The 27,593-nt window shown below is 44.8% G+C and overlaps 1 protein-coding gene across 1 annotated transcript in view; it reads right to left on the bottom strand.

Moving 5' to 3' along the window:
• Positions 1-619: 619 nt before the first annotated feature.
• Positions 620-27,593, bottom strand: part of LOC147628263 (RPM1-interacting protein 4-like) — a 27,167-nt gene continuing 193 nt past the window's right edge. The window contains exons 1-4 of the mRNA XM_086813321.1: positions 27,498-27,593; positions 1,453-1,968; positions 1,142-1,339; positions 620-1,028 (exon numbers count right to left, since the gene is read on the bottom strand). The exon at positions 27,498-27,593 is cut by the window's right edge and continues 193 nt beyond it. Of these exons, the coding sequence (XP_086669447.1) occupies positions 990-1,028; positions 1,142-1,339; positions 1,453-1,968; positions 27,498-27,503 (759 nt within the window). The 5' untranslated portion in view covers positions 27,504-27,593 and the 3' untranslated portion in view covers positions 620-989. The remainder of the gene's footprint in view (positions 1,029-1,141; positions 1,340-1,452; positions 1,969-27,497) is intronic.

Raw genomic sequence — 27,593 nt, 5'->3', positions numbered from 1 at the left:
GTTACTCTCTCTCTCTCTCTCTCTCTCTCTCTCTCTCTCTCCTTTAGACCTTAAATAAACACTAACAGTTCCTCCTTTCTCTAATGATGATGGACTGGAAAAATACATGTAAGCAACTATAACAATGAATCAATGTGCATCGTGCATAGAATGATAGGCTGGGCATGGAGGGTAAGATGCCATATTTGGCACACACTTGTGCACTCACGCCCACATGTACCAGCGTGGGGGAGAGAGAGAGAGAGATGATAATGTCACAATGGTCTTTGTATTGGTGCTCCACTATCAGAAGTCAAACACTAACTGTTTAATCAACCTATTTAAAAAAGGCAGTTTGTATTGAGCAGGAGATCCAACCAAATAGGTTCCTGTAAAATGAGGTACCGAGAAAGAAGAGAATGATGTTATTGATAACAAAATGACACAACAAAACACCAAACCATGGAAAGTCCTATCATACACAGAATACTGAAGCCCATAGAAGCTGTTTCTACCGTGCTACAAAGAATTGAAAGAAGAGGACTTGAGAATGTCTTAAGCCTCGAAGAACCAGTAAGTGTGAGGCTTAAGTAGATAGATATCCTTAACATATTGTAAGCAACAGATGCATTTATACAAATTGTGAAAGAAAACGTATCTGCTATTAATATGGCCTGCCAATACAAAAAATAGCCCAAAATCAACAATCGTTGCAGTCCAACTTTGCTCGGCCAATACATAGATGCCACGTGTCAAAGAAATGGCATGGTAGAAAATGCAACACAATATTACCATGCAAGTGTACAAGGGCAAAATTAAAGAAGTTTTTAAAACTCGCAAAATTCCAGTGTAAGCTGAACAGAAGCTGTGTTTGAAGATGTGCAAAAACCAAAGCTGCAGGAAAGTCCACACTGTGTTATACAAATCTACAGTACACTGTACGTGGATGTTAATGGGTGTCCGGACACATCCACTGCCATTCACATAAGCCATATCATGAGTCCCTGCCACTAGACTGCACTCGGATGGAAACAGCTGCAGAACCAACTCTGCAGCCAAAAACAAGAAAAAACAACCCAGAAACAGACTTGATTTTTAGTCCAAAAATTGCCAATACAAACACAAGAATTTCACAAAATTATAATTACATGGGTTCACTTACTGAGCTTTCTTGGTTCACAGGCTGGGTTTTCTGAACATCTGGCTCAGACCTTAAGGGAGAGTCCGGAATGCGAATAGCACCACCCGTTTTCTTCTCATCTCGAGCCTTATCGAAAATAACTGTAAACCCTTCTCCTGAAGCAGGATTGTTAACATCCCAGTCACCAAATTTCGGAAGTGGGGCTGCATACCTCTCTGGCTGCCAGATAATAAAAAGGGAATTTAATCAAACAACTAAAAAACTAAAGTAAGTTTTAATGCCAAGGGCCAACCCACTCAAAACAAACATGTGGCATTCTGAAAGCAACATACTCGGTTTCTGCTAGGTGTGCCCGGCACTCCTGCTTCAGGCTTTTTATCAACTGCAGGTGAGGCTGACCCAGGTCTTCTACCTAGACGACCTGGATAAGCTTGAGGATGCATAGGTGAAATCCCTGAACTAGCACTTGCTCTGTCCCCAGATGGACGCTCAGATGTTCCATTCTCAAGATGTGAAAAGGAATCCTCTTCGCTCCTGCTAGAACGTCGCCCGTGTCGGACATTAGGTCCTTGGCTGCCACTCTCCATGCCGAATCCAAATTCAGAATCATCCCTACTAGCCCTCCTTTGGTGCCGAGCAATGGGCTTCGTAACTGCTTCATTAGAGATTCCCTGGTTCACATTGCCTACACCGGAACCTTTACCAAAAAGTGCATTGTTTTCAGTAGGATCATTGGGGTTGATTATTTTTGCTCCCTTACCAGCACGAGCATGGTCAAACACCACTGTATAGGGCATATGATCATTGGGATCCCAATTCCCAAACTTCGGAACGTGAGTTGGCCTTTGCTGCCATTAGAACATATAAAAACATCATCTCTCTCTCTCTCTCTCTCTCTCTCTCTCTCTCTCTCACACACACACACACACAAACACACAAACCATAGTCACCAGAAACGAGAGACATGAATGGAAACAAGAAAACAAGTTTTTCGGGGTGGACACTGCCGTTTCTTGTGAAAATATCACTTCGGAAATGAGAAACAGCCATGGAAATAGATGGGCTCTTGAAATGGAGAAATGTGTTTCTAGCGACAAAAACGGCCGTTTCCTGTGACACACACACACACACACACACACAATCATTGCTATGCCTCGCAAGAGTAGATTTTTTCATTTCACAACACCTCACCTTAGGCCCATTCATAAAAACAATCAATCCGCATAAACTCTCCTAAGAAGACCATATTAGGGAGTTTGAAAAAATCCCATTACTTTGGAAATTTTATTTTCAATATATAAGGTCAGAAAAATCTAAACTTACGAATTGAGAGATTTGAGAAAGAAATAATAGTGAAGAAGGACAAAGACAAAAACAAAGCATTTGAAAGATAAAAAATAAATAAACTACTTTTTGGTGTATTTTAAGCATATAAATTGCAAAGTTACCGGAGAAAGTGGATTTAGAATCTACTCTTTAAGAGCTTTCCAACGATATGTCACACGAAGGGTTTTGACAAAATCTTTAAAGGGTTCACCATGCCCTCCCTTTTTTGTTCTTGCAAAATGGGAATTGGGATTTTCCCAAACTCCCTATATATGGTCTTTAAGCTTCCCAATTACATGTTGCCAAGGCTCCTTCCCTTTATTGTCAATTCTTCTCTCTAGCACATAATTGAGAGGCTCGAACAGTGAGAAACAACTGACACAAATAAAGTGACAAAGTTGCCCATTCTCCCCTCCATTATACATCAATGGCTAGTACAATCCCTATAGCAAATGGACAAGTGTCAATGTGCACATCAAAGATGATAGTTTACCAATGGGGTCTCTAAACTGAAAAAGATACTAACTCTTCACCGAAATTAGGCAATACAAGCAGATAAGCTTTGAATCTCCATGGACGACACACTGGTCCACCCTCTTTTCACCAAAGCGTGTACTATTTACGCAAGCTAACCATCATGCAAAGTTCACATGTGTTAGATGTAGCTCACAGAAATGTGACTCCTCAAAACAACTTAACACACAAAGCTGAAAATATACAGAACCTAGGAAGAGAGGAAAAGAGAATGACAATGGAAGCTTAGCTTCTCTCAACCTAATCTACTATACACTACAAAAAATGCAAAAGATGATTCTTTACAATGAATCTGCTGCTGAAAATGGAACTCTCCCCCCCGAGTAGAGCACAAAGCCAATCCTGGACCAATTTGCATTGATGCTGCTCTTCAGGCTGAATCTGCTACTACTCCTAATCTTTTCTTTTCTCTCTCCTGGCCTCTCCAAAAGATTGTAAAAGATGTTTATAATGAGGAGTGACGGGTTCTATTTATAGGCAAATCCTTTGTCCAACTCCAATCGGCCAGCATTTTGAATAATGGCATAAAAATCACTTAACATGTTCAGACACGGCTAGAAAGGTGCCCAACTCTTGGCCCCTTGACCGGGCTGATATGCACATGATTAGGTGGTCAAGAACTAGTCCAAAACTGCCCCCAAACCTGCATGTTTCTACACCATGCTGATTGACTATTGATTCTGCCATAACAAAAACCGTAATTACCCTATACAAGTGTCCTGCATGTGACATCCCCTCCTTGGGAAGTGTGATCATTCCCCAAAAACGCCTTGATTGCATCCATCTTTGAGTCTTTTATCCAGATCTTCAAAACAGCTTCTCAATCTTCATAGAATCTTTGAAACAAACATAAAAATTTATCTAAACACTTGTACCTTGGATGAGACTGAAGATTGGTGCCTCTGAAACTGTTGAAACTTCTAGAGCATATATGACACTTTATAAACTTTGGGATCTAATATGGCGATAACTACTAGGCTGAAAACCACCTTGTCCACCACTGCAATGAAGTCTTTGGTTTTTTGGATTTGCAATGTTGCTGTTGCCACCAACTAATGGCTCTAAACATTTGCTGATTCTTTAGGATTATTGTGAATCCTTTGTGCAAAGATCCAAATCACATCTGAATCCTCAATGATGTGCTAAGAATAAACTAATGCTTATTGTCCTCCTTTGTGCATTAATAGAAAGCATTGTGGCTCTGAATACCCTGTCTTTGAATGCGCATGAATGACCCTTGATCTTCCTTTACATAGAGATTTTGATAGTAAGTCATGTGCAGGTCGGCCAGCCCCATTTAGGTCCCAAAATATTATCAAAAATATCATGAAATGCGTTCGTATTATGCCCAAAATATGTACCAACCATTAATGCACATCCTCAGTACCTCCCGGAGTCTACAAGGCTACCAAAGCTGCCCCAAATGGTCACAATTCTGCCTCTAAATTTTCCCTTTAGGCAGTTGCATGAAATAATCATGTCTTTGTGGCACCAATTAGTGCAGCAAGAGAGCCTCCATTAATGAAGAGAGAGGGCTCCAATTTATAGATTTGGGGCTCCCATGAGTGAAGATGGAAAGAGAAGGCTATGATGACAAGTGGAGAGCCACACAATAGCTAGAGTGACAAGTGTGAGGCCACTTGTCTCACTTTGATCCACTTTCTTGCCACATGTCCCAATCTAAGAGATGGGTTCTCCCATAATCTTTACCTCTAAAAATATCCCAACTAGTAGACATTCTGTCATAGGCACTTTGCCAACTCTTGGTATCTGCTTAATTCCACATGTAATGACGCGAACAGAATTTCCATCAAAAATAGCAACTCTCCTAAATTTTAGGAGTGTGGTCCTTTGTACTCTAGGATAATCCCCCATTCCCAAAGCTTGTACTTTCCAAATATTTAGACATCTTGGAGTCCACCAGACCCCTTTCATATTGGGAAATGTCCACGCTGGTGACAATTAGAAACTTTTTTAGGATTTATTTGGCAGACACTGTGACCCCATTGTGAGCCCTAGTCCGGAGACATGTCAGGCACAAGCTACATAGGTCACATCTGAAGCCTTACGTGACGGGATGTATCACTTAACCCACTTGGAGAATGATCACATTTAGGTCATCTTAGGGTAGATGCATTGTAGCAACATGTAGGTATCATAGGCTTTTTGGCTAGCCTTAGGGCCAGCCATAATAAGGGACCAACGCTCCCACATGGCGTGCCTAAGAGCCACAAGAGGGGCTAGCGTGAGCCCTTGGCATGGGGACCAGCCCATAGCCCTACCAGCCAACACAAGCAACCCATTCAAACTTTAGTAAGTATGATGGTAATTAAGTGTGATCATTTTGCAGGTACTCAATGTATTCAATAGTTTGTTGCATATTTTCCATTGGCTAAGATTTCGGATACTCAAGACAAAGTCCACCTGCCGGCGGCACATCTCACTCAAGAGTCAAAAGGCCGTTACCTGATCGAGTCTTCATGTAGATCCACCCACAAAGGCATCAAATTATGTCTGACCTCAAAACCAAATTCCTTCAACCCCAGTATATGACCAATCTTGAGAACGGGTTTTACCCGTCACCCATGCTTACATACTCCAACAAAGTCATCACCACAGCAAAGTAGTTAAGAAAATCTAAGGAAACAAAGTTGAAGCAGTTGCTCAAGGGGTTGGATTCCAACATCAAGTTTACCGTACGGAATTTTGAGCCTGAATCTTACGATCATGCTCTTATTTTTTACTTTAGCTCAAAATCGGGAGATGATATTGAACGAAGGCATGTCCAAGCAAGACCAATCAGGCTCCGAGTTGCAGCAACAACAACAGCAGCAGCAATCATCATCCCAGTAAGGTAAGGGAGCACAGAACAGCAAGGATGATAAGTACAGTATGAGAGATTCTCAAAGCAACTCTGGTGGTCAACAAGACAACGGTTCAAAACCTAAGAAGGCACCTGAGGAGAAGACCAAGGAGGATATCACAGGATGTTCTCTCTAGCCAGAAGAGCAAAAGGATACCAAGCAGAAAACTGATGTTTATTTTGCCATCATGAGGGGTATAGTAAGAAGGATTGTACCAAGTGGTAGGCTGAGAAGGCCACCAAATAGCAGTTCTCTTCAATGGCCACCGCCAGAGCTACAACTACACCTCCAACCTCAGTCTCTAATGATGTTTAACTTTTGCCCACTTTGAATCCACTGCCTCCTATGGTATTTTGATGACAGAGGGTGAGGCTGCGACGTAGAAGAAGCTATGATCCATGCCCATGTCACAGTGAAGGGACGACAAATCATTATCCTCTTTGACATAGGCAGCTCGGAGGATGCCATCTCTCAACAATTGGCTTACTAAGACAAACTGTACCTCAGGACCATACCATTTGCAGACATATCACTCAGCAAGCTCATCAATCAATTCAAAGTTCGGAAGGCCACATTCCAACAAGACTTCATTGTTTCACCTCTCTTGGGGTGTGTCATGCTTCTCGACATCTAGTGGTTTCAAGAAATTGCGCCCATTCCTTATTGGAGGCAAGACACCTTCCCTATTGTTGACAGTTTACCAGAGCCACATGATTCACGAGGATAGGAGCATTCCTGGTATTCCACTCATTTCTCATATTCAAGCCCAACAAATAGTTAGAAGCAGAGCTGACTATGCATTGATCCATGTCCACAATCCGCAATTCAGACAACAAAACCTTAGAGCAATGGATGGTAGGTCTCCTTCCGCAACATCAAGACATTAGATTGAGAAATGATCTCTTGCCCACGCTCCCACCCATTCATCTTGAGGATCATCGGATTGACTTGGTCCCAAGGGCAGTACCTCCCACTAAGTTTCCCTATCACTTGTCCAAGGCAATGGATGACGAGCTGGAATATAAGGTTATCTAGATAAGACCGCACGGTTATGTGTGGACTACAAATGCATTTCATCCACCAACACATGGTCAAATAGAGATTTATAATCAACTAGCCTTTGATGTTTGCCATGAACACAACTGAAATGGGATTAGTATCTTCCATTGGTGTAGGCTATCTCGAACGACACTTATTCATCTAGTATTGACCGGATTCCATATGAGGCACCATTTGGTTGCCCGTCTCTTCGACCAACAAAACTACAGAAACATTTTCAGAGATTATTGAGTCCGTGAAGGAGAGCATAGAGAACGTATCCAAAGCACAAGAAGCCTACACCATGCAAGCCAATCAGTCTAAAAGAGACGTCAACTACAAGGAGGGAGATTGCGTGTTTCTCATGAAGCAATAGTTAAACCAAGTGGACAAGTGTTGCCCCAAGCTCTCTTTCCGAAGCTTTAGCCCATTCCCTATTGTGAAGAAGATCAATGACGTCTCCATAAAGTTGAAGTTACCTGATAGTTGGACTATGCAATGTACATGATGTCTTCCACGTCTCATGGTTGTAGCCTTACAATGGACCATCTTTGCAGCAACCTGAGGTGGTCGACTAGGTAGACGTAATCAAGCCCAAGTGGAAGCATGGTTGCGGTCGAAGACTCGTATAGTTCTACACAAACCAGACAATTGGACTATGCATGATGTCTTCCACGTCTCATGGTTGAAGCCTTATGTTAGACCATCTTTGCAAGAGCATCGTGATGAGCAACAATTTGAAGTGGTCTACAAGGCAGAAGTAATCGAGCCTAAGCAAATTCTCTAACACAAGTGGAAGCATGGTTTCGGCCGAAGACTCACACAGCTCTACATTAAGTTCTAGGACTGAGGATCTCATGAGGCCGTTTGGCTCCATGAGGAGTTTTTCCAACAGTACTCCCATATTTTGTCGGACTACTTGGAAGCCATACAATTGTGTTACCAAGCTAAGCACGAGGGAATGGCACACAACGTACCCATGCACTGAGGTGCTATGTGACACACTCGCTCGGCATCACTGCTACATGTGTACATCATTACAACCCTTTTTAGGATTTATTTATCATATGCGGTGACCCCATTGTGAGACCTAGTCCAAAGACAAGACAAGCACAAGCTACGTAGGTCGCATCTAAAGTCTTAGGTGTCGATATGTGTCACTTCACACACTTGGAGAATAGTCAAGTTTAGGTCATCTTAGGATAGATGCATTGGAGAAGCATGCAAGAATCATAGGCTTTGGCTAGCCTTAGGGCTAGCCATAATACAGCTCCAATATGGGGTGCCCAAGAGCCACAATAGGGACTAGAAGGAGCCCTTAGCATGAGGGCCAGCCCAAAGCTCACAGACCAGCCTTAGGCCAACGGGCCAGCCCATAGCCCTATTGGCCAGCATAAGTAGTCCATTCAGAATAGCAACAGCCAATCGCCCTGCACCACATGTGTGAAAGTGATGGCATAAAATATTATTTTCAACAAGTTGTGGGCAATTTCTTGTAGGCCAACAGCTTGATAGCAATCCCACTTCTGCTAGTTGCTAAAAATCATCTCATTCTCAGACAGCTCAACAGTGAAACACAGCCTTTATCATGTGTGCTTGAGTCCTAGGATTTTTGCTTGCATCGTCAGCAAGAGCACTTCATTGTGCTACAGTCCAAGGCAGCAAAAGAAATCATCTTCAGCATTCAGCCATCAGTCCCACATCCCTTCAGCAAATCTGGGTGTGCATATTGACTGTCGAAGTGGCTTCTAAGTTGCTTGATGATTCAGCTGACGTTTGTTCTACCTCGTCCTTGCGTTTGGCATTCCACAGTCAACCGTCGTCAAGTAAGTTTCTTGGTAAAGTTTGCATTGTAAAGAACTTCTCCAAAGTAATTAAGCAAATACTCCTACTTGCAAGAGGGGGCGGTTAGTTGGGACCCAGTCTGGTGTCGACTATCCATCTCTATAGCTCTATCTCCTATGTACAAAGATTTAAGTGGATTGCTTTTAAAATTACTAAAAGAAAAGGTATAAAGAAGGCCTTGACGCATGTTACACGAATACCAATTGCATGCTACATTGGTATCAACGTTTCTGGTAGTGACCCAGCTTGGCTACCTAAAGTGAGAGCATCCCATGGATGGTGAAACAAAGATAGGGAAAAACCACCCAACCGTCCACCGTGTCAGGAGAAGAAAGAAGCTTCAAAGAAGACACCATTGCAGAAGACAGTGTCCAAGAAGACACCATCAAAGAAGAAACGCTTTCGCAAAGCAATAAAGATTTCATCCAAGAGAAGATGGAGCAAAACAGACTATTAAAACTACAACTTCAACAGGCAAAAGAGGCAATAAAGCACAAAGAGCAAGGTCCCACCGAATTTGAACGCATGCTTCTTCTAATGGAGCAACAAAGACATCCAGAACTTGCTAAGAAATGGAAGGTCGAGGCTGCCAAACGCAAGGTTGAAGAAGATTGGTGCCGAGTAGAACTCGTGGCTCTAGAGCGTCCACACTAGCTAGATCGGGAAGCCACGCAACTTCAGCATCAACAGACACTGGCAACTTTATAGGCTAGTTTGATAGCGACACTTCCCAAACTAACACCTAGTCCTAGTTCCTCCACCTACCATCATCCGTGCTCAGCCAAACTTCAATCAGTATGATGGTAAGTGTGATCATTATGTGGTTACTCAATTTATTCATCAGTTTGTTGTAGATGTTCCATTGGCTACGATTTCAGATACTCAAGACAAAGTCCACCTGTTGGCACCACATCTCATTGGGGAGGCCATTACCTAGTGGCAACATTGGTCAAGTCTTCATGTAGATCTGGCCACAGGGGCACCGATTTATGTATGTCATGTGCATGAAAATGCCATGGACATTCTCTGGAGCTAGTCCAGAAGGGGCAGCCAGAAAAAGATCAGAAGAAGACCAGAGTTAGGAGCAACCTACAGTTTGGAGCTAGTGTTGGACTTGGAGCAAGGCATGGAAAAGATGAAGGCTCTGCCGGCTTCACAGGAGGCTATCAGCTACAAGACAGAGATGTCAGCTGCACACAGGAGAGGCGGCTGGACCAGATTAAGGCGGCTTCAGCAAAGCGCTTCAGCGTTTATGGAGAACAGGTTTAGTCGGCTGCCCGACCAGCTTTTATGGAGAAGATGCCAATTTGGCTGGCCAACCAGCAGTCGGCAAGTTCTCCTTGTGTCCAAAGGGGCTATAAATAGCATATGTGCTCATTGGATAGAACATTCTCTCCCTTATGGAGTGAGTCTTTAGACTAGGAGTGTTTTGGTGTACTCCACCTTTTCAAGAAGGCAGCTTATGGCTGTAGATGTAGGGTACCTTTTTGTACCATATGAATATACTGGATTTCCAACTCTCTCTCTCTCTCTCTCTCTCTCTACTCTCCCTTTTGTCTGCATTTTTTGCATCAGCATGTTCTCAGTGGTGTTTAGGGCTGAAAGAAGACTCCTAGAGCTTCCGCGTGTTACAGTATGGGAAACCTTTGAAGCAAACATACACATAAGCCGTGCTATGATCCACCATGTCCATGACAAGAGTAAGCCTCTTAGTCCACGTCCAGACCACATGAATTAATAATAACCCAAGACTCACTTATATAGTGCTTATTGCTGCTATAAATGACAATTTTGTCAAAAATAGCCAGTGACCTTAGATTTATTAAATCTAAACCTTAGCCACCTAAATCTACTTGCTTTTCCTAATCCCAAGGCTCCCCTAACCCTAGTAGATTAGTCCCTAGCCCCAAGGGTTAGTGCTCGGTACGTAACAGGAAGTAGGTAGCCTCTTGGGGCACTCATGCTTGGGATGCCCCAGAGTATGACACAAGAAGCACCGAGTTGCACACCAATTGCCAATGTCGGGAGACGAAGATTTTGTTGATCTAGCTCATCCAAGAAATTCCTGGTCGGACTCCTATAACTGATGTCCCAATTAGCATTTGTGAGAATGGGCTGCGAATTCTATCGAGTCCTCGAAACTCCTCTTCAAAACGGTTCACATATTGAGGCGGCAAACAACAAGCCCTGAGCCCTCCTCAAAAAAACAAGACCATCAGTAAGTAGCCCTCTCAAAAGATCCATCCAATTGGGTACTTGACCAATCATGCCACCATATGCTAGCATCCCCTTGTGAGATGCATAGGGGCGAGCATGACCTTCTCCGTATATGATCGACACCAAACGACAGTAAAATAAGAAGTAAATTGATGCAACTAGGAATGTGAAACATTGGCATCCATCTTACCATCATACTTACTAAACTGGATCTTCTCGAAAAGGGTACTTGATGTCAATGCCGGTGACAGCCACAATGGTTTATGCAAGTTCTTGTTGTCATCGGTCTTTGATGGCAGCCAACTCCTTCCTGCTAGCATTATACCTCCCGGACTTGGAGGTGGTTCTCCCAAGCTAGAAGACGGGTCTCTTCGCCATGTTGAGCCGCTGCACTGCCGTATTGACAATTGACTTCAAGACAAGCCGTCAAGGTTCCATCTCCGTGTCCCTCTAATGTTGGGCCTCCTCCAAGGTTTCTTGGGTCTCCATGGTGTGTTGCATTCGGCTGCACACCTAAGGCTGAGAAAAGAAGATGGTGGACTGTTCTAAGCTATGTTAGAATGCTGAAAATGCTTATGAATGCTATGTTACCTTCACCAAATGACTGTTGCATGTATGGATGATGCATAGAAGGCTGGATACTGATGTAAACTGATGATTCAGGGCTGAGAACTGCTGTAGACTGAAACACAGACCTGTAGGGATACTGGACTGAAACGCAGGCTACACTGCTGCTGGACAGAAACGCATAGGCGTACGGCTGCTGCTGGATAGAAACGCATGTGTACGGCTGTTGCTGGACTGAAACGCAGGCTGGTTGCAGGCGACTGGTTCACATGCAGAAAACGCTGCCTGAATTTTGGCGTTGTGGACTGTATGCTGAATCAGGGACTGAACTGATGCTGATTGCAAGCGCCTATGGCTGTAGGGACTACTGAACTGTAGGTGTTGGAGAAACAGGGCTGGCTGAAGCAACCTCAAACACTCCAAGGGCTGGATGAGACTAGTCTAGTGCTGAAGGCAAGGGAACTCCTAGGGCTGAGGAGGAAAGCTCTTAGCACACTGAAGACTGAATGAGAAACTAAGTCGTATATGCAAGCCTATTTATACTAACTAGAGGTTGGTCAAGTTGGCTGGTCATTTAATAAAGTTTATATTTATAAATGACAATAAATGCTAAATAAATACTATAAAATATGAAAAAAATACCAGATAAATCCTAGTAAATTCCCTAAGTCTTCTGGGATGTTCTAAATGATGCACAGGCATATGAATGCATATTATATGCAGAGTGCTTTCTGATGCAAACCCTAAGGCTTCTACTGACTCTACGTGCATGAATGATTCTCTCCAACTGGGTTAAGGGACTTGACTGACTCACTGACCCGCTAAGGCTGAGGAATGACCTACGTAGCTCATGCCTGACTTATCCTGGACTGAGGATGTACAATGGGGTCACGGCGTACGACAAATATCATCCTACTGGATTCTAATACTGTACAACTGTTGCACTGCTAATGATGAGCCATCTTGTCACCATGCACTGAGTGCTGAGTGCATGTGACATTCCCTCCTGCTTAGCTTGGAGGCAGGTTCATGGCTTCCAAGTAGTCCGCTAATAACTGGGGGTACTCCTGGAAGAACTCCTCGTCGAGCCATACGGCTTCGTGGGTGCCTCGATCTTGGAATTTCGTATAGAACTGGCGTATCAGTCGACCGAAACCATGCTTCCATCGATGAAGAAGGATCTGCTCAGGCTCAATAACTTTTGCTTCGTCTGCCACTGCCACGTCTGGCTGCTATTCATCTGAAACATCAAACACTTTTGGACCAACATATGGTTTTAGCCAAGAAACATGGAAAATATCATGCATTGCCCAACTGGTAGGCAATTTTAACTTCATGGAGACATCACTTAACTTTTTGACTATTGGAAAAGGCCAAAACTACGGAATGAAAGCTTGGGACAATATTTACCCACTTGTTTCAATCTATGTTTCATGATGCACTGATAGACCCTATCCCCTTTCTTGAAGTGGATATCTCGTCTAAACTTACTGGCCTGTCTGTGAACTGAATAATGGCGAGGCTCAAAATTGAGGGCTAAACTGGGTTGAGTACCAAACTCTGCGGCATCGACATACTGATCTTCTAAGTCTTTTCCAGATATGTTGAGAATGGTACTCCTGACTGGTCGGGATGCTGGTCTTTCTACTAAGAACATCTGCTATACTGGGTTATGCTGACCAGGGATGTACTTAATCATTCCTCCAACTTGTTGGAAGAGCCGACCCTGTCTAGTGTGCTGAGCACTCCACTGGGCACTTGGCATCGTCGAGAGCCACTTAAGTGCTTAGTGGTCTGTGATAACTGTGAAAATGTGTCCATAAGGAACATGTTTCAAATGTTTGAGAACTGACTGCTGTTCTAGCTTGCCCTTGAAACTTTTGGAAAGACAAGAGGGAAACTTGCTAGAAGGTTCTGCTAACTGTGGGATACTGGGTAGGAGATCATCCTTAAAAATGTCTGAATGAGAAAGGAGATATGCTAACTGAGGGACTGAAGATGATGAGACAGCAGTTATTGATGAGATAGAAGTTGTCTGAGCATAAATTAATGCTCCTTCTGCTCCCTTGCACATAGCTCGTCGGGCATGGAGATGAGAAATCATAGGACCGCCAAGAATGCTCCTATTCCCCCGAATCATGACAGGCTCAGGAAAACCTTTAGAGATAATAAAGATGTCCTACCCCCAATTGGGAATAGGTTCATACTGACGAAACCACTGGATTCCTAAGATCATGTCACATCCCAAAAGAGGAGAGACAATGAAATCTCGTTGGAATGAGGCCTTTTGAACTTGAAAAGAAAATTGTTGTGCCTTCTGAGAGATGTGGGTGCGGAGACCACGTGTAAACCCGTCTACCTCCAAATGATAGGGCACTAAGGTACAGCTCATGTTGGTAGCCAACTAGGGAGAGATGGCGTCCTCAGAACTGCCCATGTCAAAAAGGATTATGAACTGTCGGCCCTTGGCAGAGCCATAAGCTCGGATCAGGCTTTTCTATGTGGTTGTTGCCTCACCCTCCTGCTTAGCATCAAGTACCACGGATGGCATGGAATGCATAGAAGGTAAGATCTCAACCGCATTGGTGGTAGTAGGCAAGTCTGGAGGAGCGGGGGATACTACAGCAACTGTGGCAGAAGGCTCTTTGGAGGCTTGCTCCGCTTGTCTTTTTGGACAATCCTTCTTACCATGCCCAATGGTATGACAAAAAAAAACATCTGTTTTCTGACTGATACTGTCTTTGCTCCTCTGGAGGAAGATAGCCTCCAGTGATGCCTGCTTGAGCCTTTTCCTCAGGGGTCTTCTTAGGCTTGGATTCCTTACCCCCTGAACTAGAGCTAGGACTGTTGTCTGTCTTAGTGTCTTTAGAAGACGAATTACCCTTCCCTTGTTGGGGCTTGGTACTGGACTGAGATGACTGCTTGGGCTTGCCTCCGTTCATCTTCATTTCTTCATTCTGAGCAAGAGTCAGAGCCCGGTCATATGTACTTAGTTCAAAGTTACGAACTGTGAACCGAATGTTAGAGTCCAATCCACGAATGAATTGCTCCATCTTAGCCTGCTCAGATAACCCTAACTGTGTGCTAAAGTAATAACCTTACTGGAAAACTGAAGCACTGGGGATCCGTTCTGTCTGAGTCCATAGAACTCGTCTTTCAGACCGGTCATGTACTGGGGTGGGAGAAATCTGGTCTTCAGGTCATGGACAAAGATGTCCCAGTCAAAGGCTGTGACACCTGTAGCCTGGTCTGTATGAATTCTAGACCAATGCTGCCACCAAGTGACTGCCTCACCAGTGAGATGGGAAGCCGCTATTGGACTTTGTCTTGTGGGTCTGTGATCCTAGCTAAAGGAAAATGAGCATTAAACTGATGAATAAATTGATTAACTGATGAATGATCACACTTACCATTATACTTACTGAAGTTTGGTTGACTGCGAATGATGATGGTTGATGCTGCTGCGGACTGCTGGCTGGTGACACCTATGACTGGGGAGACTGAGGAGAGCTGCTGATACCTCAAGTGTATGGCCTCCTTTTCTCATTGGTGCTCGAGTAACATACGTTCTTGATCAAGCTCACGTTGGTGAGCCCGAGCGGCGAGTTCAGCCTGACGCCGGTCTTCGTTGATCCTGCGTTGGGCTTCCTCATAGTCCGGTCTTCGTTGATCCTGCGTTGGGCTTCCTCATAGTCCGGTCTTTCTGCTTTCTCTTTTCCTTCGGGCCTCATCCTCTCTCCTTTGTTGTTCCATCTGAAAGAAGAGAGAGATGTAGTCGGGTGCTGCTGGAGGTGGAGAAGGGCGTGCTGCTGCTACCTCCAAGAGCTGGAGACGCTCCATGAGCAGCTGGTTCTGAGCTCTAAGAAGAGCTATGGTGTCTGCTGTAGGCGGAAGAACATGGTCTCCTTCGGGGGAGACGTCTTCCGACTAATGAGTACTCTCTTCTGTAGACATGATGCTGAAGTCAGTGGTCGTGTCGGAACGCAATCTAACCATCCAAGGATGCCGCCACACTAGGATACGGTGTGTGTGGACAATCTGAATCTGATACCAATGTGATATGCAGCGGAAGTCTTTGTATTGGAAGATCCTGTCACACAAATGCTCACACCGTCTTCTATATCCTGAGTTTCGTGAGTTTCGCAATCCACTTTAATACTTCAAACTTTAAAGAGATATGAGAGAGATATGAGAACTGTACACCAGATTGGGTCCCGAATTACCCACTGAAGGGCCCCCTATCCCGATAACGAGATAGTATTTGCTTTATTTCTTTAGAGAGAATGACTGTGGACTGTAGATAAGCCAAACGCAAGATCTCGGAGGATCGGAGATTGGCTGAACTGTACACGGCTGTAGAAACACCTCGATGAACTGATCTTGAGCCTATGCACTCTTCCCAAGGGCATGAGGAAGGGCTGCACACCCGAGGCTGAGAAAAGAAGATGGTGGACTGTTCTAAGCTATGTTAGAATGCTGTAAATGCTTATGAATGCTATGTTACCTTCACCAGATGACTGTTGCATGTATGGATGACGCACAGAAGGCTGGATACTGATGTAAACTGATGATTCAGGGCTGAGAACTGCTGTAGACTGAAACACAGACCTGTAGGGATGCTGCTGGACTGAAACGCAGGCTGTACTGCTGCTGGACAGAAACGCATAGGTGTACGGCTGCTGCTGGACTGAAACGCAGGCTGGCTGCAGGCGACTGGTTCACATGCAAAAAACGCTGGCTGAATTCTGGCGTTGAACTGAGGCTGGACTGTATGCTGAATCAGGGACTGAACTGATGCTGATTGTAGGCGCCTATGGCTGTAGGGACTGCTGAACTGTAGGTGTTGGAGAAACAGGGCTGGCTGAAGCAACCTCAAACACTCCAAGGGCTGGATGAGACTAGTCTAGTGCTGAAGGCAAGGGAACTCCTAGGGCTGAGGAGGAAAGCTCTTAGCACACTGAAGACTGAATGAGAAACTAAGCCCTATGCAAGCCTATTTATACTAACTAGAGGTTGGTCAAGTTGGCTGGTCATTTAATAAAGTTTATATTTATAAATGACAATAAATGCTAAATAAATACTATAAAATATGAAAAAAATACCAGATAAATCCTAGTAAATTCCCTAAGGCTTCTGGGATGTTCTAAATGATGCAAGGGCATATGAATGCATATTATGCAGGATGCAGAGTGCTTTCTGATGCAAACCCTAAGGCTTCTACTGACTCTACGTGCATGAATGATTCTCTCCAAGTGGGTTAAGGGACTTGACTGACTCACTGACCTACGTAGCTCGTGCCTACTTATCCTGGACTAAGGATGGGTCTTTTTGTACCATAAATTCAGCCCCCAAAAGATAATGCTTCCATGTTTGAAGGGCATGAATAACGGCTAACAACTCTTTCTCATAAACTTGCAAATACAATTCCGCATGTTGTAGGTGTCGGCTTTCAAAAGCTACTACATGTCCCTCTTGGTTCAAAACAACCCCTAAACAATCTCCACGTGCATCACACTCGACCAAAAAAGGTCTATGCAAATCTGGAATAATAAGAACTGGCCCTAATATGATGGCATCCTTCAACTTCTGAAAAGTTGTCTTTTTGGGTTCCGACCAACGGAATGCTACTTTCTTCTTCGTTAGATCATGTAACAATGAAGCTAAGAAAGCAAAGTGTCGAATAAATCGACGATAATAAGAGCATAAACCAATAAAGCTCCTAACTTGATGCACATTCTGCAGTTCTAGCCAATCCTTAATGGCTTGAATCTTTGCGGGATCCATGTGTACTCCATCCTTGGAAACAATATGTCCTAAATAGTGAATTTTTGACAAGAAGAATTCACTCTTCTTCCCATTGATGAAAAGCTTATGTTTCCTTAGCTCTTCAAAAACAATGGCAAGATGCTCTTTATGTTCAGCCTCACTCTTTGAAAAAATGATACTATCATCAATGAAAGTTCCTGTGAACTTGCGGTGAGGTCTAAAAATTATATCCATCATTCCATTGAAAGTGGCGGGAGCATTCGTAAGTCCAAAAGGCACAACCAAATACTTATATAATCCAAATGATGTTCGAAAAGCCGTTTTGGGCACATCTTGAGGTGCCACTCGAATCTGATGGTAACCACTCTTAAGATCAATGCGATTGAGAGAAGCAGCTTCCTCGATTCGAGGAATTGGAAACTTGTTCTTTATAGTAATCTTGTTAAGGGTCCTATAATCAACACACATTCTGTATGTCCCATCCTTTTTCTGTACAAGTAAAACTGGAGAACAATAAGGGAAAGAACATGGCCTTATCAACCCCTTCTCAAGTAAATCATTTACTTGAGTCATGATTTCCTCTTGTTGGGCAGCACTCACCCTATAAGGAGGTCGGTTAGGAGGAGAGCTCCCAGGGATTATATCAATACAATGATCCTCTGGCCTCTCTGGGGATAACTGTCCTGGTAGTGAATCAGCAAAACAATCAGCATATTCACTTAAGAAATCAATCTTATCTTGATCTACGGAAGTTACAGCATCATGCTCAACATTATCACGTACAAAGACCAAGTAAGAACAAGCTGATTTCTTTATTGCCTTTGAAATAGATATATGACTTACAATGGGTATGGTACTCTGAGTAGTACTCGCATCAATACAAACTTCCCTACCCCTATGAGTATGTCACATGCACTCTGCACTCAGTGCATGGTGACAAGATGGCTCATCATCAGCAGTGCAACAATTGTACAGTATTAGAACCCAGTAGGATGATATTTGTCGCACGCCGTGACCCCATTATGGCACTTTCTTACACAACCTAAACTCTCCGAAAAGCATCTAAGGTGGGCAAACTTCTTGTCCATGTTCCATTTTCAGATTTTGCATACCCCAGTCAAGAAGAATTTGGTGGCAGATGCTTTGTCACGCAGGCCACAAGTGCATGCCGTAACTACTACCTACCATCAAGACTTATCAGGGATGCGAGATATGTATGCTTTAGACACAGATTTTCAGCTTATTTGGGCTGATTTGAATCATGGTACTGCTGGCCCATCTTATTTGATTAAAGATGGGTTTCTGATGATACAAAATCGTATTTGTGTAGTGCGTGAATTATGCCAAAAGGTTGTGGAAGAGTGTCATGCTCCGCCATATGTTGGTCATCGTGGTATTCTGGCTACTACATAGGCTTTGGAAAGATATTTCTTTGGGCCAGCTCTACACAGGGATATTGAAGCTTATGTGCAAGAGTGCATAGTGTGTCAGAAAGTCAAGTTTGACATACACAAGACACCTGGTTTGCTTCAGCCCTTACCCATTCCACAGGAACCATGGGAAAGCATTGCTATGGATTTCATTATGGATTTGCCGAAGTTGGCACATGGAAATGATGCTATATGGACTATTATAGATCGTTTTAGCAAATAGGCACACTTTATTCCTGTGAGGAAAACAATCAAGCCAGAGCACATGGCAAAGTTATTCTTAGCTCATATTTTCAAACATCATGGCATGCCCAAGTCTATTGTGGGGGATAGAGATCCTCAGACTACCAGTTTATTTTGGCCGGCATTATTTGATAATATGGGCACAAAGTTGAGTTTTTCATCAGCTTATCATCCACAGATGGATGGTCAGAGTGAAATTGCAAATTCAGCTGTGCTCACTTGCTCAAGTGTTATGTATCTGCGCAGAAGTCAAATTGGGAAAAGTATTTGCCATTGGCTGATTTTGCATACAATAACACAATGCATTCTTCAACTAATAAGGCTCCATTTGAGATAGTCTATGGCAAGGTGGTGCTTCCACCTATCTTACAAACAAAAGATGAAATCTTTGCAGCAGATGAATATGTCTGTGATTTGGATACTGCGTTTGCACACGTTCGGACAACCATAGAAAGATCTCAAGCTAAGCAGAAAAAGACAACTGACAAACACAAGCGAGAGCTGGTTTTCAAGGAAGGTGATTGGGTATTACTAAAGTTTGAGAAAGCACATCTTCGGGAGCGGCCAGGTAAGGAAGGCCGGTTTCCTAAGCTTTCAAACAGGTATTACGGGCCATTCCAAATTTTGCAGAAAATAAATGAAGTGGCATATAGATAGGTATTGCCCGATCACTGGAAAATACGCAATGCCTTCCATGTCAGTTTGTTGAGGCCTTATGTGGGACCACCTCCTATGAAACCAGTTTTGGAAGATCCACCAAAAGTGAATGAACTTGAGAAGGTATTGCAACCTGAGCAGATAGTTTTTCAAAGAGCGCAAGCATGCAGGTGGCAAGCTAGTGCACAGGTATCTTGTGAAGTTTAAAAACTATTCGGCTATGGATGTAAAATGGATGGATGAGGATTATTTTGCGGATTATCCGAAGCTTCTAAAGGCCTACTTGGAAGCTTTTCAGTTGCAGTTAACTGCTTAGAAGACGGGGGGAATGTCAAAATTCCTTACAGCTTCTATTTTTCTATTGTTCATGTGTGGCATGTGGAGCCTGACATGACATAAATGTATGGCTGGTGTAGCCTGACACGGTTTGTCTGTGTGGCATATGGAGCCTGACATGGCAGTACATGTATGGCTGGTGTAGCCTGACATGACAGTACATGTATGGCTAGTGTAGCCTGACATGATAGTACACTTATGGCTCATGGAGCCTCACATGATGTAATTCCCTGGAACTAGCTATCCTAGAGATCTTTTGTATTCATGTTCTGGGAAGGTTCCGGAAGGATCATGAGCCCTGAACATTTTATCGGATACAACTGAGCAAATGGGTGTTTCTTCCAATCTAGTGCTATGGGCTGTCCATAGTTGTCCTGCATGTGCTTGATGCCGGGAATGCTCACTTGTGCTGAGAATTGTCAGCAAATTTAGTTTATGTTATGTTTTCTTGTTTTCATATTGTATTGGAAGAAACAGGTGCAGCCAGTGGTGAACCTGTCAGAATACACAGCGGAGATGATAACCAAATCTGAAAACACAAGAGCAAGTAGAGGGCAGAAAATAGACAGCACAAGAGAAGGAGAGAGAGAGGCGTTAACTCTGCTCTATATACACAAGATCCCAGAATGATACAAGATGAAATGGCAAGGGGTGTGGGGGTCCATTATATATGGACCCCCACAGGCGGCAGTCGGCCTGCTCCATTATATATGGACCCCGGGCAACAATCGGCCTACTCCAGAGGCGGGTCCAATCCTCCACGACCAGTTACAAGGGCCAATCGGCCAGCACAACCTGAGTCGGCCAGGATTGTACATAAGTCGGGTACAGTTGGCCAAAGGAAAAGCGCCTGCCAGCTCACGATTGCCCCCCCAAGCCATAGATAAATGGGAAAAAATATGGGGGAAAATACGGGGAGTGAGGAAAAATGAGAAAAGCACGTACAAGGGCGGGCACACCCACAACAGAGGCCCTGGTATCTCAGCAAAGACAGGAGATGACTTCTAACACCCCCTCTCAGCTCTTGGCTGTGAAACCATCCCCAGGGAGCTGAGTGCCGCCTGAGCATAGCCTAAGGTAGAGACTTCGTTAAGAGGTCCGCCGCATTGTCCTCCGTCGAACAATAAAGTAGCAAGATGTCACCAGCCAAGATCTTCTCACATACAAAATGATACTGTATCTCTATGTGCTTGGTCCACGCATGGAAGACCGGGTTCCAAGCAATAGCTATACAACTCTGGCTATCACACTGAATCACTGTGGGCTCCTTTTATGGAAACCCAATCTCGCCTAGTAGCCTCCACAGCCACACAACCTCGCAAGCAGCACTACAGGCAGCCCGATACTCTGCCTCTGTCGAAGATAGGACAATAGTTGGCTGCCTCTTACTGCTCCAAGAAACTGCTCCTGAGTCGAGCGTAAACTGTAACCTGAAGTAGATCTCCTCGTGTCTAGATCTCCTCCCCAATCTGAGTCACTCCAACCTTGGAGTCTGACTCCATCCCCTCCTGTGTAGAAGAGTCCTAGATCCTTCGTACTCTGCGGATACCGCAAGATCCGCAATCCTGCGTCCCAATGAGACTTCAATGGCGTCTGCATAAAAGAGCTCAACAGCCCCACGGAGAAGCTCAAGTCCAATCTGGTGTTCAGCAACCAAATCAATGAACCAACCAGCTTCCGATACTGCGAGGCATCAACTGGCTCACAAGGATCATTAACAGTTAGCTTTGTATTTGGGTCCATCGGCGAAGTAATAGGCTTGCAATTCTCCATCCCAAAGGTCTCAAGCAACTCATGAACATACCGCTGCTGAGAGACGAAAAACCCTAGGTCGGTCATCTCAAACTCCTTTGAGACAAGGCAGCCTTCGTCACGCCAATGTGCTCCACATGACTGCCGGTGAGAATGAGATCATCCACATAAAGGATGACAATCGTAACCATGCTGCGTTCCCCAAAGAGATAGGTTGGGATCTGCAACCAATCTCTGAAAACCAGTCTGAACAAAGAAGGAATCAATCTTCTAATTCCAAGCCTTGGGAGCCTGTTTAAGACCATACAAGGCCTTACGTAACCTATAAACCATTCCTTCTGATCCTGGAACAACAAAGCCTAGAGGCTGCTCAACATACACCTCCTCCTGCAGGTCACCAATAAGGAACGCGGATTTTACATCCATTTGATACACAAGCCACCTCTGAGAAGAAGCAACGACAAGAACGGTCCGAATCATGGTCATCCTTGCTGCGCAAAGGTATCCTCGTAGTCGATGCTTGGCCGCTGAGCATAACCCTAAGCCACAAGCCTGGCTTTGTGTTTGTCCACCGACCCATCTGACGCATATTTGGTCTTAAAGACCCATTTGACACCAATGACTGACCGTTTCGACGGCCTCGATACCAACTCCCATGTGTTGTTCTTCTCGATGGCATCAAGTTCCACCTGCATGGCTTTCCTCCAAGTATCCTGTGAAAGGGCTTCCTTGACGGAAGTGGGCTCCTTGTCCTGCATGATACGAGACATCAAAGCATAGTTTACCTGAAGAAGCTCCGCTGAATGACTTTTGTCTCCGACTCTGTGCGATCTTCGAGGATTGTCCTCTGTGGTCCATTCGGAGGGAAGCTCCGTGACACCCGACTCCCGAAGGATGTCTATCAACCACCTGGGTACTCGAACAGATTGCTGAGCCTCCTGCTGCTCCCGGGGCTCTACTCCAGCTGCGGGCTCAACCTCCTGTACTAACTGTGGTTGTCCAACTAGAACAATGGACTAGGAATCATCATCAGACTCCTCTGGGTCTCCAAGAAGTAGCGGCTTGTCGACAGTGGATAATACTGGAACATGCTCATCAAAGACCACATCCCGGGTGACAATAATCTCATTCCTCTCTGGATCATACAATCTGTATCCCTTGGAAAGAGAATTATACCCCACAAATATAAACTTACGGGACTTGGAGTCAAGCTTCCCCCTCTGCTTTTTCGAAATATGTACATATGCATCGCTCCCAAACACACGGAAGTGGGAGACATCAAGTTTCCTGCCAAAGTATGCCTCAAAAGGAGTCATGTGAGGTGCTGAAGTCGTTGGAGACCGATTGAGGGTATGGACAGCCGTCGCCACAGCCTCTCCCCAAAGTGGACGAGAAAGATCACGATGCTCCAGCATCGTCCTCGCCATCTCCACCACAGTCTTGTTTTTGCATTCGACAACTCCATTCTCGGAAGGCGATCTTGTATTGGCCAGTTCCTGCTTGATGCCATGATTTGCACAAAATCTGACGAAAGCATTCGAAGAGAATTCACCTCCTTTGTCAGCCCTGAGAGTCTTTACCTGCAATCCAGACTCTTTCTCCACCATCACATGCCAATCCTTGAATCGTGCGAAAGCTTGGTCCTTCTGTGAAAGAAAATAGACCCATGTGAATCTGGAACAGTCATCCACAAGCAGCATGAAATGTAGAGAACCTCCCAATGATGGTGTCTGCTGAGGTCCACACAAGTCAGTGTGAATCAACTCCAATGGTTTTGAAGCCCGCCTGGAAGCCTGCTTCGAAAAGGATTCCCTGTGCTGCTTACCATGTATGCAAGAACTGCAACGTCCTTGCATGCTGCCAACATCTAGCAAGCGAACCACCATCTGGTCCCGGAAAGCTCGCCGCAGTGCATCCACATTTAAGTGGCCAAACCGAAAGTGCCACAGATCTCTGACCAGAGAACCTGTCAATGAGAAGAGTGCGGAGAGCTTGTAGATACCATTCTCCACACCGCCTCCCAAACAACCTGGCCAGTCTCACGGTCCCGTAGAGCAACTAAATGCTCCTCAAATTCCACCCGAAAGCCAGTCTTGCATACTTCATGCACTGATAGAAGATGAAAACCAAGCGCAGGGACATAAAGAACACGGGAGAAATGCTTGCCCCCCTTGCCGTTGGGAATAATCTCCATCCGGCCCTCACTGTGTATCAGAATGGCGGAGTTGTCGCCAATGACGATGCGACCTGACTGCCGTTTCAGATCCAAAAAGAAGTCTCGGGAAGGAGTCATGTGCTTGGAAGCACCACTGTCAAGAATCCATTTCCAGGTATCCTTTGCAGTGAAGCCAACTGCCTCCTTGCTCGCAGACGATGAAACATCTGAGTCCATCATCTCTAAGTGCACAAATGCTGGAGTCTTTGCAGCTGAGGCTGAAGAATCAGGCTTCTTCTCAGAAGACTTCTCCGATGAAGCCTTCCCTTTGCCCTTGTTGTTATTCCGGCCTTTCGACCGTTGGCCAAGGCCTCTAAACCTCTGCCCTGAGAGGAGGGTTCGTGAATCGTTCCTCTTGGTCCAAGACCATGGGCACAAGCTCCTCCCATGTAATGGTGCCAAGACTGCCACTAGTAATCAAAGAAGAGTAGAAAGCGGAATACTGAGAAGGCAAGTGGAACAACAGAGTGATGGCCATATCTTCTGATGATATCTCCTTCCCAGCCTGAAGGACTTCCTGGTGAAGGGCCTGTAGCTTGTTAATATGATCTTGCATCGTCGACTTTGCAGGGTTCATAACCCGCATCTGTACTTCCAAGGAAATCCTCTTCATGGGCGATACCCTATTATAAAGAGAAGCCAAGTGCTGCCATATGCCTCTGGCCAGCGTCATATACTTTACATGACTGATTACTTGCGGTGTGCAATTGAGGAAGATAAATGAACAGACCCTGGCATTGACACGATCCCACAACTGTGCCTATGCCTCGCAATCCTTTCTGGTTGACGGTAACTCCCCTTCCTCTACTTCCGGCCGTGGGAACCCCGACAACGATGAAATCAGCAAGATCATATGACTCCAGAACAGATTCCATCATAACCTTCCATATGCCATAATTGTTCCGGTCCAACCGACGGTCCACCGAGAACGTGGGGAGTGTTGGGATCTTCACATGCTTCTCAGCCAGCTCTAAGAAATCTCTGCCATTGCGGAGATGTGACTGAAAAAGGTGGGTGGGTGGGAAAAAAAAAACTTACACCTCAGTGGTTGTCCAACAAATCAACTCGCTGTCCTCATGCTTCTTCTCTTCCCGAACAATTCCGAACAGTCCACCAATCAGCAACGCAACAGTCCCCCTCTTACTCACACAACTCCCAAGATCTATCAAGAGCCTAGGGCTTTGATACCATGTCAGAATACGCAGCGGAGACGATAACCAAATCTGAGAACACGAGCAAGTAGAGTGTAGAAAATAGACAGCACAAGAGGAGAGAGATAGGCGTGTAACTCTGCTCTATACAAACAAGATCCCGGAATGATACAAGATGAAATGGCAAGGGGTGTGGGGGTCCATTATATATGGACCCCAGGCAACAGTCAGCCTGCTCCAAAGGCAGCCGACAGGGTCTAGTCCTCCACGACCAGCTACAAGGGCCAGTCGGCCAGCATTGTACATAAGTCGAGTACAGTTGGCCAGAGAAAAAGCGCCTGCCAGCTCACGATTGCCCCCCCAAGCCATAGATAAATGGAAAAAATATGGAAAAAAATACGGGGAGTGAGGAAAAACAAGAAAAGCACGTACAAGGGCGGGCACACCCACAACAGAGGCCCTCGTGTCTCAGTAAAGACAGGAGATGACTTCTAACAAAACCCTGGGCACCCGCAAAGTTGTATTGGAAGCAGACTCCTTTTTGGTAATCTAACCATAAAGGGGGGGGAGGGTTAGCCCATCTTCTGGCCCCTAGTGTAGTGTACTCTGCAGATTTGTCATCTTGTTTTATCTGGAATGCTTATGTGTATTTTCAAATTTCATGATTGATTAGATTTTCTATGTTCAGTTGCCCTTCCGTTTACACTATCCACTAAGATCAAGAGTGAGGATCTTACCACTTGTTGCTCATACCTCAATAAACATCCACAAGAAAAAATTCAGCACTGCCTTTGGTCAAAGCCTAAGCTCCGCTACTATGGTTGCATGAGGCATACCGGAAGTTCTTTGATGATGATTGTGGCATGCTTTTAATTACTGATTTGGAAGAGACTGAGAGAAGGGAAGAGAGAGAAGCTAGGGAGCTTTGCATAATATATGGTCCTAGGTCCCAATGAAGGCCCCCCACCTTTGCAAGTGAAGAGAGAGAAGGGAAGAGAGAGAAGCTAGGGAGCTTTGCATAATATATGGTCCTAGGTCCCAATGAAGGCCCCCCACCTTTGCAAGTGTATTTGCTTATATTGCTACAAGGTAAATGGATTACAAGAAAGTGAAAAAATGTCCTAATCAGAGAATGGACTGACCTGAGGGTTTCTCATAGAGAGAATTACCTTTGATGCTTGTGTTATCTTGACTGAAGGGCACTGCAAACCTACTGATGCTGGTCGCCCTGTTCTGGCCACACTTGAGAGCCTGGGAATCTTGCCTTTATCCTTAGCACTACTGGAGGACAGCTGCCCCTGCTCTAGACCTGGTCTCCTAGAGGCTAGCTTCTTGGTTGTGCTTCTGCCCTACAGGGCTGAGAAAGGAAGGCTTGCACAACTACACTAGTTTATGGACTCCCAGTCCTGCCTTTATGTAGGCTGTAATGCTGGCTGACTGGTGCTGTAGACCTGGCCAACTTGCCTCTAAGGTGTGCCTCTTTCAGGTACCCACACCTGGCCCCTTTTGTGGCTTTTGGGGTGCCCCGTTGCATGGCCTTTGGTGTTCCTGGACCAAATCGTTCATCGCCCCCAAAACCTTCATCCATAACCTTATAAATTCATACATCTAGTCACCTAGGACCTTAGGCTTTTGTACATATGGAAGATCTAGATGGGGAGGCCCCTGGACAAGGTCTCACAAAATGCATAACGCCCATCAGAAAATGTGTCCTAAGTGTACTAATTATGCTGAGTGTTGATCCTAGTATTACATGTGCACGTGACAATAACAACCAGCTAAACAAGTTATCATCACACAAGGAATGTCCTGCTTCTTTTCTATGCCTAGATGGTAAGCCACAATAGCATGGCATGTCTATACATGTTATATGTGTAAGCCATGTTGCCAAGTTTTGATGTGTAAGCCTTCACATGTGGTAAGCCATAGCAACAATGTTATGCCTATACTGCAAAGCCAAGTTTCATTGTACTAAGCCTAAGCCATGTCGCCATGCCTTCATGTGTATAACTTCGCATGGTACGCCACAACAACATGGCGTAACTCCCTATGCTTTGACATGTGTGCCTCCTTGATGTGTATCCTTTTGTATGTTAGGCCACGTCAGCATATAGCATGACTTGCTATGCCTTGATCTGTTTGCCTATAATACTATTCCACGTTTCATTCTACTATGCGAAAGGCATGCTGCCATGCCTTGATGTGTATGCTTTGGGTGACAACGTCAACATGATGTGTCTTGTTGTGTCTATACTGTGCTGACATGTTTCATGCTACTATGCTTAAGCCGTGTCGATATGGCACGCTGCAGGCTAAGCTATCTTGTCATGCCTTGGTGCATGGTAAAGCATTGCTCACTGAGAGTTAAAGCATGCACCCAAGCAAAACCATTGAAGCAAGTTAAGGAAACCCTAGAAAACACAGATATGAACTAACCGCCATAGAAGGAGAACGAGCAATATCTGAGAGATCAAACTTCAGTTGACAGAAAGTCGATATAGCTGAGCTGTGCTGAACGCCCTGTTGAGCATT

Source organism: Cibotium barometz, chromosome 19, assembly GCF_041138505.1.
Source record: "Cibotium barometz isolate CiBa-2024 chromosome 19, ASM4113850v1, whole genome shotgun sequence".
NCBI classification, from domain to species: domain Eukaryota; kingdom Viridiplantae; phylum Streptophyta; class Polypodiopsida; order Cyatheales; family Cibotiaceae; genus Cibotium; species Cibotium barometz.
The sequence above is the reverse complement of the archived record's forward strand: the minus strand, read 5'-3'. Positions and strand labels throughout refer to the sequence as shown.